At 39.9% G+C, this 12089-nt stretch overlaps 1 protein-coding gene across 3 annotated transcripts in view; it reads left to right on the top strand.

Moving 5' to 3' along the window:
* The window catches only part of LOC140187024 (receptor-type tyrosine-protein phosphatase T), a 1622799-nt gene that overhangs the window by 1147785 nt on the left and 462925 nt on the right, over positions 1–12089 (top strand). For all 3 annotated transcript variants that reach the window (XM_072241892.1, XM_072241901.1, XM_072241888.1), the window contains exon 9: positions 1891–2000. In XM_072241892.1, coding sequence (XP_072097993.1) covers positions 1891–2000 — 110 coding nt within the window. The remainder of the gene's footprint in view (positions 1–1890; positions 2001–12089) is intronic.

The raw sequence follows: 12089 nt of genomic DNA, 5'->3' as shown, positions 1-12089 counted from the left end.
TTGCAAATTTTCTGTACTTTATGATTGATATCCTGTTTATGGACAGAAGGTAGTAAATATTACAAATATACAGAGTTGTTTCCACACACACACACACACACACACACACACACACACACACACACACACTTCTCTGTAGAAGGGCGAGTAATTAGGTAAAAATTTTAATAGTCACGATTATAACTTTTATACATTTTATGTTTAAATTTGTCTATTACAGCTGCTGCATAATACTACATAAACATAGTAGGCAGCCGTTGATCCCAGGGGATCATGCAGGGGATCATGGGTTTGCTCCTCTGGATGGGCGGGAGGATTTGAAGAACCGGCTGTTGCCCATGCAGCAGGTTCCCCCTCTCCACGTCACTGATGTAGTCCAAGGGAAGGGCAAGCGCCAATATAGCTTGGCATCAATGTCATCGTAGAGGTTGCCAGAGTGAAGCTGTAAACAACATCAAACTGCCTTAAGGACCCTTAGGGACCCCGGCTCCGGATTTCTTCCTCGGGGTTTAATCCCGAAGCCTTTCCCATGGGTGGACATGACCACAGGGCTGCAGAGGTTTAAAATCAGAGTTTTCCTTTTCCTAGGTGGGCTGCCGTCCAAGGCTGACGAGCACCACCTGCCTGAAGCAACTAGTTTTCAGGTGCCAATGTCCACCTTTGCCCCTTCTCTTGTCAGTAGAAACAGTTTCACCAGGTCTAGCAGCTAAGCCACATGCGAAGGCCAAGATTTGGACCTGGTGTCCGAAGCTGTTAGTGACACACGCCATTTTGAGCACTTTATAGGTAGTGGGAGCTTATCCCCACTACCACTACCGGCTATGAAAACCTTAGGAACCTACATATACATAAACATAAATGCATATTAGATATAATATACTGAATGATTTACAGTCATGGATTCACAACATGGACACAGGATCTTCTGCCTAGCTCATCCAAACCAACCACAGAGCCCACCTAATTTTGTCCCATTTGCTTATATCTGGTTTTATCCCTCTAAACCCTTTCTATCCATCGACCTACGCAATTGTTTTTGTATCCTCCTCAACTACTTTCCTTGGCAACTCATTCCATGTATGCACCACCCTCTGCATGAAAAAAATGCAGCTCAAGTCCATTTTAAATCTTCCCATTAAACCTATGTCCTTTAGTTTTTGGTTCCCTTTCCCTGAATAAAATACTTTTTGCATTCACCCTATCTATGCTTATATTTTAAATACCTCTGAAAGGTCATATGCCAGCTGATGGTGTAGTGGCATCATTACTGGAAATGGTGAATGGTCCCAGGTTCAAATCAGGCCAGCCCCTTGCATGCTTTCCATTTGTACTAAATTGAGCATCAAGCTAGCGACTCAGCCACGTAAAAAAAAAAACAGACGAATGCTAAGGAAATAGCAAAAATGCCACCCAATGCGTCACAAGGTGCAGAAAGGAAAAGGTCATATCCATCTCCTCAAGGCATGATTGTTCTGACCAACTTCAATCCACACAGAATTATGCTTCGTGTAAGAGTTCAGCAGATCCATTATAGGCCCATTTTAAGAAAACCAATCCAATGTCGGCCCATTTTAAGGTAATCAGTAAAGGGCACCTCTGTTTAAAGATTATTATACTGTTTTCATTGCGTTGCTGATTTTCTAGTTAAGATTCACATGATGACATTTATTTAAGTATTCAATAAACCATGCAATGTGTTTGAAAGATGAGCTCTAGGGACAGGCCCAGAGGGATGTGTATATATGAATACATATTAGAGCTGTTACAACAGGCAAGAGCTTCAGACCACATACTAGCGATTGTTGGAACTGACAACAGTTTCTGACTGTCAGATTAACTGAAGCTCTTTTTTAACTTTGATTTCCTTTATTTTTATTTTTCTGTCTATAGTACCAGGTCTAGTGCCCTTGGAATCAATTCAAGGAGGCCCATTTGAAGAGAAGATATATCTACAGTGGAAACCACCAAATGAAACCAATGGAATAATTACCCTCTATGAGGTAAATCAACAAATGGTTATCAATTAATCATTGTTTTCTGCTTCTTGGATTTTTGACACCTCATAACTGTGGTTTAAGCCACACCTGAAACACTGAAGAAATTGCATGATGACTACTAGCTAATGACATTTAGCACTGGGTCGCAGTATGAAGAAACTAATTAAATCTGGATTATTGTTAAGCACACAGTTTTCTCCCAAAGGATATTTAAGTAAGATATTTATATGCGAAAATGATTCATACAGATCATCTAGTTACAACCCATCAAGAAAGATATCCATGGAATTATTTTGATTCAACAGAAAGTTAATTCCTTAATCATCTTCAGTCCCACAGTTACTAAATATTCTGGCAATGGTGACGTTCTTAAGTGCAATGATTTTTTTAATGCTTTGTGTAGATTCTAAAACACGTGCATCAGTTTGTGATTTTGGCTTTTATGTTTCGGAGGAAAATTACAGACTTTATATTTTAAGAACAAAATTTATTACAAAAAATATTTTCAAGAATTATTACAAAACCTAGTAAGATAAGGACAAAGGTTATATCAAAGCTTATGAAAGTCAAATTCCATTGTGATGTTTAGTGTCATCTCTACCCTATGTGATACTGTGTAAAGGTAAGGGATATTTGTGTTTATACAGAATTTTGTCATTCTTCTCAAGGCACCCCAGAATTTTTCAACACTGTGATGTACTTTGAAATACCTAGACATAAGATATCCTGCGGATCCTGGAACTCTTGAGCAACACCCAAAAAATGCTGACAGGAACTCAGCATGTCAAGCAGCATCTATGGATGGAAAGAAACAGTCCACATTTCAGACCAAGCCTTGATGAAGGATCTCAGCCTGAAATATTGACTGCTCATATCCCTCCATAGATGCTGCCTGATCAGCTGAGTTCCTCCAACATTTAGTGTATTTTACTTTGAAATACAGCTGCTCTTAGAAACATGATGCACACAGACCATTTTTATTGATTAAGGAAATGTCTCAAAACAGTACAGAGTTTAATAACTAACCAATCTGATTTTGGTAGATTTGGTTGATCGATAATTGTGCTCAAACTGTCGATACTCTAAAAACAAAGAAGATTGCAATACACTTTGAGTCCTTAACTGAAGCAGGACATAGGCTCTTCGATTGCATTTTTTTTGCTTTTTTGGAGTCTTTACAAATGTTCATTTTTACACTGCATGAAACAGGGTACTAGGCAAAATTGATGAAAGCCTGAAAAATATAGAATCACCAAACACAGAGATATCATTGAACCCATAATGTAGATGCTGGATCTATGAAAAAACACCAATCATTAAATTCTCTTTCTTGCCCTAAGACCCTCACATTTTCTTCCAATATAAAATGTGGCCATTCAATGCACTGTGTTTATGCCAACTGTCAGGGATCTCCCATCAATCCCATGTGTTTTCCTGTAATCTATCCTCTCTGACATGCCCATCAGCTACCCTCTGGTAGTCATATCATCGGGATCAATTGCAGTAGCCCATTAACCTAACAGCCAGCATGGTTTTGTGACATGGAGAGAAATGGAGAAACCCATGTGGTAATAGGGAGAAAGTACAAACTCCACATGGTTGAGCTGTGAGACAGCAACTCTACCTGTGCCTCTATTCTGCCCAAGCATTTGTATAGCAACACAGAATGCATCGAACATTGGACGCCATCGTAGCATGGCAGTAAGCGTGTTGTTTTTACCATAAGATGTAAGAGCAGAATTGGGCCATTTGGCCCATCGAGTCTGCTCCACCACTTCATCATGGCTGATCCAATTTTCCTCTCAGTCCCAATCTCCTACCTTCGCCCCGTATCCCTTCATGCCCTGACCAATCAAGAATCTATGAACCTCTGCCTTAAATATACATAAAGACATGGCTGCCTGTGACAACAAATTAGACAGATTCACCATTCTCTGGCTAAAGGAATTCCTCCTCATCTCTTGTCCTAAAAGGATGCCCCTCTATCCTGAGGCTGTGTCTTCTAGACTTAGACACTCCCACCATAGGAAACATCCTCTCCACATCCACTCTATCAAGGCATTTCATCATTCAATAGGTCCCAATGAGGTCACTCCTCATTCTCCTGAATTCTAGTGAATACAGGCCCAGAGCTCTTCAGATGACAAATCATTCAATCCTGGAATCATTTTCATGAACCTCCTCTGAACCCTCTCCAGTTTCAGCACATTTTTCAAAGATAAAGGTCCCAGACCTGCTCACAATACTCCAAGTGAGGCCTCACCACTGCTTCATAAAGTTTCAACATTAAATCCTTACTTCTATATTCCCATATAACACTGATTATTGAAGATGAACTTCCAATTATGTTCATTTCAAGAAACAAAAATATATTGCCTGAATGAGTGCATTCATTTCTAACATTAAAAACGGAACTAGTTTTAAGAGATAGATGCTGATTTGCTATGGGTTGGTAGGTTAGATCATTATTGTTAATTATGCCTTGGTGTAACGAAGTGGTAAAGTAAATGGGGAAGTAGCTGTACATTCCTTCTATGCGGAATTTGATTGGCAAACAAGAGAAGTACAATAGAAGAAAATAGTTTCTCACTCACTGCAATTGAACGTGGTAACACTCATCCAGAAACTCTAAACATTTACTAAACAGCCATTACAATAAATTTAGTGCAGTGTCAGGACAGTCAGGCATCATATAAAGAATTCATGAGGCTTTAGGCCGAAGTCTGACAGTGCTTTCCTTCAGTTACCAGAAGCAAACAAAAATGGAGTTGATGTAATAATAGATGAGACTGTGCTTGGACTGTCACCTCTGTAAGATATCTGCTGTTCCACTTACCTTTCATGGTTGTTCATATGACAATGAAACCATAAGACATAGGAGCAGAATTAAGTAATTCAGCCCATCGAGTCTGTCTGCCATTCCATTATGCCTGATTTATTATCCATCTCATCCCATTCTCTGGCCTTCTCTCCATAACCTTTGATGCCCTTTCTAATCAGTAACCTATCAACCTCCGCTTTAAATACACTGAATAACTTGGCTTTCGTAGCTGTCTGTGGCAATGAATTCCACAGATTCACCACCATCTGGCTGAAGAAATTCCTCTTTATGCCTGTTCCAAAAGAGACATTCTTCAATTTCAAGGCTCTGCCCTCTGGTCCTAGACTCTCCTGCTCACGGAAACGTCCTCTCCGCAGCCAGTCTGTCTAGGCCTTTCAATATTCAGTAGGTTTCAATGAGATCCACACTTATTCTTCTAAACTCAATTGAGTACAGGCCCAGAGGTATCAAATATTCCTCATGCATTAACCCTTTTATTCCCAGGATCATTCTTGTAAACCTCTGCTGGATCCTCTCCAATAACAACACATCTTTTCTTCATCCGCCTGGAGTCCTTCCTGCTGTGGGTGGACCATGAGGTGGAGCCACCCGCAAGGGTTAACTAGACTTCAGGAGGCATAACAAGGACTTTTAGAAACTTAAAAAATACTGAGTTAAAGCATTAAAGGTTCAATTAAAAATAATATATATAAACACATTCAAATAAATTGCTTAAATGCAATTGTTTCATGGAAAAAGATTTATCATCACTTGCCTTTTTAAATAGATGAATGAAACTATGTAAATGAATGAGGCCATATAGTTTATGGCAGGTGGAAAGTGTATTGGCCCCATGGCTCAGTATGATTGGAAGTCTTCTGTGGACTCAGTGGGGATTCCAGGGCAGAGCTGGAGCTTCGGTGCCCTGACAAATGATATTCAGTGTGTTCCATATTCACAATCAGCAAATTTGGATTCTTCAGCAATCCCCATGTAATTTTAGATTGCCTTTAAAAGGATTGCTTGCATAGCAAACACTCTGTACAGATGTTTAAATGCATATACCCCCTTGTTATTATGTTATTTCCCATGGTAGGGGAGTCTAGGGAAAGAGGGCACGACTTCAGGATTGAAGGACATTCATTTAGAACAGAGATGCGGAGAAATTACTTTAGTCAGAGAGTGGTTGATCTGTGGAACTTGTTGCCACGAGCGGCTGTGGAGGCCAAGTCATTAGGTGTATTTAAGGCAGAGATAGATAGGTTCTTGATTAGCCAGGGCATCAAAGGGTATAGGGAGAAGGCAGGGGAGTAGGAATGACCGGAAGAATTGGATCAACCCATGATTGAATGGCGGAGCAGACTTAATGGGCTGAATGGCCTACTTCTGCTCCTATATCTTCTGGTCTTATGGTTATTATGAAAACAACTTCATTGTTATGAAAGTGATATTAAAATTCAGGCATTTTCTAAAAAGGCAGCTAAGCATATAGACAACTTTAGAAATTATTACCGAAGTGTACTCGTTGCTCAAACAGCCAAAGGGAAAAATTAAGGGAAGAATTTTGCATTTAGACATGTTTGGCCCAAATACTGACATGAAAGAGCTGTGATTCAAGTTCAGAGTGCTTGTGGTGATATTGATGAACTGATCAGGGATTACTTTTCTTCTTCAAAACTTATCCAGAGTAAAGGTAGAGCAGCAAATGCTGCATGATATAAAGCTGGAAATCTGAAATAAAAGTGGAAAACTCCAGAAATGCTCCACAGTTCAGGAAGCATCTGTGCAAAAGAAGCAAAAACATTTCAGGTCAGAACCTTACTTCAGAACTGGAAGGAGAGTAAAGAGTTGACGTTAAGCTGTTGGGAAGGTTGGGTAGGGAAGGTTGCTCCAGGAAAAAAGCTATAAATAAGGTCACCTGGTTAATGAGGGAAGGTCGGGAGAGAGACCATGATTCTCTCTTCATAAAAACAATGAACTGAAGACAGATAGTGAGAATAAAGGGCTGTATGAGTAGAAAATGCAGAATGCAGGACAAAATAATATTACCTCGTCCCTGAGTGTCATAGCCTGAAGATTGGTGGTGCATGGGATGTTGTCTTGGAGCCATGTTTCTGTAAGAACAAGTACATAGCATTCCTCATCTCCCACAGCTACAAACAAAGACAGTTGGTTCCAGGGAGCGAACACCAGAGAGCAGCACTGATAGGAAAGCTGACCTGCAGGGCCCAGCTTCCAACCCATCACAGGTTCCAGTGCTCCCATTGTGCCTCTTTTCCCTCCTACACCACCTCCAGTGACGCTGGTCAGGCAATGCCATGACATGTGAGTCTGGTTTGCACACAGGTCCCCTGCCATCAGTCTCCCGAATGAACTGGACTTACAGTATTTTGTATTACCAATGACATCAAGGTCTTGCAACTGAAAGAAAAACATTTAAGACAAACATTTGCAACTTTTATAGGACCTGGAAAGGCTGCTGCAACAAAACGCATTGCCATCTTACTTAGCTCTTATTGGGCTTGAACTTATGACAAAGCTAATGATCCATAATAATCAGCCATGGACCAATGACAAAAAACCTATTGAATCAGTACAAATTTACAGATTGCTCGCACTTCTCTGCATGAGATGTTTAAATGTCTTTACAATAATCACAAAAGACATAAAGAGCAAACCCTGGTCATTTGAGTGGTGGGATTTCTTTTAAGAAGTAAGCTCAAAGAAATTCCTTTTCTTTAATCACTTTATACTCAGCTTACAGTATTTTTAATGCAGGGTTATAATGAATTTTTATTTTTAATTATTGAAATATATTTATCCTGCTTTAAGTGTCTTTGAATATCAAAGTTATTTAGAAATACTGAAAATATCTTTGAGATTGCCAAAGGCCAGAAGGTTAATATTGGGATAGAGGTCATAGGACGCAGGAGGATGGATTAAGTACAATATGACCCAGTGTCACCTCACACATCCAACACTTCGGTTGGAAAAATTGTTTCTGCTTTAATATGTTCAGGGTGAGGTCTAACTGACGAGTTACAAAATGTATCGTCCAACAAAGTTCAATCTGATTTGTAATTCGTGGACTTGGTCGAGTTGAAGCAGTCAAGAGAAAATAATTTCACCGTTTTGCCTTATTATAATTATTTGTTAGCAAGATCTTCCCATTGCAATCTGTCTTTCTTTCCTGTTTTCCTACTTTAGCATCTCTACAAATTTAAACAGAAGTGAAAGACTGAATTATCTGCAGACAGAATGCAAGCTTTAGGGGCTATAGAAGTAAAAATTCTGATTCAAATGAATAATAGCATCTTTTTTTTAACTAGCAAATAAGAAAGTTATGGGAAAACAACAAGCTAGCTTTGACAAGGGAGCGACAGGTAAAACAACGTACAAATTTAAATAGAATCTAATTCTATTCTCTACAGAGCATTTGCTTCTAAATCAGAGTTGTGGATGGAAATAGCGGTGCAGAATCCACATCACAAATTCTAGGCCATGGGATCCCAAATTTTTTATGCCACAGACCAATATTATTCAGTAAGGGGTCCATGGATCCCAGGTTGGAAACTCTTGTTCTAGGCTGATGCTCTAGATACACTAATGGGTGGGCCACCTTTTGGGTGAGAGGTTAGACTAAGAAACACTGAGGTATCTTATTGAGAAAAGATGAGGGTGTTATGGTCAGCATTTCACCCTTAAGCAAGGTAACTCTAAAGCAGTTAATCTTATCATTATTGTAGAGTTCTGGGGTACCCTCTACCAAAGTAAGGCTGATATGAGCGTACAAGTGCTGATGTGTTCAATCTGGTGACAAAGTAATAAGGTTCTGTTTCACAGAACAAGTCATGCACTGTTCCTATTTGAACTGGAATTTGTATTGGTTATATTATTGTCACATATACTGAGATACATGAAAAGCTTGTCTCGCACACTTTTCATACAGTTCAGAAGAAAAAACAATTACAATGCAGAATAAAGTATAACAGCTACAGAGAAATTGCAGTGGATGTAAGCAATAAAGTGCAAGATCTTAATGATGGAGATTTTGAGGTCAAGGGTCCAACTAATCATATAGAGAACCATATAGCAGTCTTATAATGGCAGGGTAGAAGCTGCCCTTGAGTCTGCTGGTGTGTACTTTCAGGCATTTGTATCTTCTGCCGGTGGGAGAGGGGAGAAGAGAGAATGAACTGAGTGGGTGGGATATGTTATTATGCCGGCTGCATTACCATGGCAGCAAGACGTATAGACCGAATCCATGGAGCAGAGGCGAGATCCATGATATATGCACTGTGTCCGCAACTCTCTGTAGTTTCCTGTAGTCACGTGCAGAGCTTTTGCCATACCAAACCTATACAAATCCAGATTAGATTAGATTAGATTAGATCATGAGAACACGCAGTCCTCTTTTATTGTCATTTAGTAATGCATGTGTAAAGAAATGATACAATGTTTTTCCAGAATGATATCACAGAAACACATGACAAACTGACTTAAAAACTAACAAAAACCACATATAATAACATATAGTTACAACAGTGCAAAGCAATACCGTAATTTGATAAGTACAGACCATGGCACGGTAAAAGTCTCAAAGTCTCTTGAAAGTCCCATCATCTCACGTGACGGTGAACCTCCAGCGCCGCCAACTTGCCGATGCAACACACTGGAAGCATCCGACCACAGTCCAACTCCGAGTCCGTCCAAAAACTCTGAGCCTCCGACCAGCTCTCCGAAACCGAGCACCGAATACCAGCTCTGCCGAGCGCTTCGACCCCGGCCCCGGCAACAGGCAACAGGCAAAGCCGAGGATGAGGGGCCTTCCCCTGCGGAGATTTTCGATTGCACAGTAGCAGCGGCAGCGAAGGGGGCATTTCAGAAGTTACTCCAGGTGTTCCCCCATGCTTCTCAAGCTGTCTCCATGAAATCCAGATTATGCACGGCCCCCTAGTTTACACATACGATATTCATTCGGAACGGCTGCGTGTGCTGCATTGCGCTGCTATCTTTTCCTCCCTCCAGATAGGACACTTTTAACTTTTTATAAAAATGGTCAGAAGGTACATGCCAGATTGCTTAAGGTTTTTGAAGTAGAGTTATTGGTGAGCTTCCTTGGTCATCACGTCTACAGTATGTGCTTGAACTAGGACAGGCTATAAGTGATGTTCACTCCTTGGAACTTGAAGCTCTTAACCCTCTCAATCTCAACACCTTTGATGGAGAAGGGAGCATGTGCACCACCCCACTTCCTGAAGTCAATGACCAGCTCTTCTATTTTGCTAACATTGTGGGAAAGGTTGTTTTCATGACACTATGTCACTAAACTGTCTATATCCTTCCTTTACTGAGGCTCATTATTATTTAAGATTCAGCGCACTGTGGTGGATATCATATACAAACTTGCAAGTGGAGATAGATTAACCAATTTTATTTAAAATAACTCTAACAAAGAATACATCTGATAAGGTTAATCATTAATCGCTTTGGACACTAGGTATTTGATTTTTAGGTAATGAAATGCAATTCACCTTAGTCGTCTCATCTCAGAATAAAAATGTTGAATTTGTTTCGATTCATAGCAGCAAAAATTCAGCACTTGAACTTTGAACAAGGGAACACAGGTTGGAACCATATGTCAAAGAAGATCGTTAGCATTGTTTGTTTCATTGTTAGTTCTCTGACCATTTTAAACAATGTACTATTTAGTAAATACAAACGTAATTAAAACACATATGAAATGAAGGAATATGAAAAGTAGATAGAATCATAAAATATTGAACCTGCCTTCATCTTCTGAGAAACTAATAATATTCTTTGCACAATAATATTTCACATACATATTCTGTGTAAAATACCCAATAATTTATATGTGGTATGACATTTTCCTTCAAGAATCACCATGGCATTTATGTTCAGCCACTGCTATACCAGCAGTGTTTTCCTTTACCAAATGAACGTTTCCAGACTGTAGACATACTGAAATTTGTCACATTATAATTTATACTTTCATTAATGTACTTTTGTGCTTCTTCTTTCATAAATATTGATAGACAAATGAAAGCATTTCTTTGCTCTTGTGCAGTTTTCTACACACTCTCCAGGACATTACTTCTTAATGTAATGGTGTCTGTTGCTGAGCACCATCTCAGAAATCATGCAGTGATATCCTGTCACGGAGAAATAAATATTTGGCCTCTTGAGACTTGAAAATCAACCACTACAACAACAGCAATAAATATATATAGCAAATACACACCACTCTTTTTCTTACCAGTATCAACATCAGGAGGTTTGAAAGCGTGAGTCCTAATATTTACTCATGAGCTTTGTACATCTCTCAATGGCTTCTTGCAAGGGTGGCAAACCTACAGCATACGATGGCACTCAAATAAAGATTTTATTTGTAAGTGGCGTGCAGTGCTACCCCTCAATTCTTTAAACCCCACCCACAATAAAAAGATGCATAATGATTATTTTTTACTGCCTGATGAAGCAACAAATGGTTGTTTACAGCCTGAGAACAGTGAGATGTTTTCACAGGAAACGTCTCTAGCTGGCTAGCTAGACAGTTGCGGGAACACAAATGTTGCGTGATACATTGTGAAATCCTTACAGATCTGGTGGACACAGTGAACATATTGGTATTTACATAATAAACGGTTGGGCCACTTGGCATTGGCTTCACTCTGTTTATATTTTTTCTTCTGTCATTTGTGAGTGAACACTGGTATATTCAATCATAATGACAATAGTAAATATTGTGCAATGTTTATAACCTCCATGAATATGTATTTTTCAATGGTTCCAGTTACTATCAAAGAATCTATAGGGTATAAAGCCTGAAATTCTTACTCTATGCAGACATTCCCAAAACAGAAGAAAAACCCCAAAGATGAATGATAGGAAAACAGTAGAACCCCAAAGCCCCCTCTCCCCCTCCCACGCACAAGCGGTAGCAAAGCATCAACCCCCCCTCCCCCCACCTGCCTCAGCAAAAGCATCAGTCTCCACCACCTGGCATGCAGGCAATAGCAAAGCCTCCTTGGAGACCATGATCTGAGGTTCATCAAAAAACACTGTTCATCCCAACAGTTTGACATGCCACTAGAGGTATGACTCCTGCCACAGTGAGACGGGAGACCAACAGCTCACTGTCTTGACGTATCGCTTATTTTGACAGCAACATACAGTGCTGCCTCGATGCTCCGACCTTCCGTGACGCTTCAGAGAGCAACACTGGCGAGGAATTGGGTCGTCTACAGGGC

The sequence above is a fragment of the Mobula birostris genome, chromosome 2, assembly GCF_030028105.1.
Source record: "Mobula birostris isolate sMobBir1 chromosome 2, sMobBir1.hap1, whole genome shotgun sequence".
Taxonomy (NCBI): Eukaryota; Metazoa; Chordata; class Chondrichthyes; order Myliobatiformes; family Myliobatidae; genus Mobula; species Mobula birostris.
The sequence above is the reverse complement of the archived record's forward strand: the minus strand, read 5'-3'. Positions and strand labels throughout refer to the sequence as shown.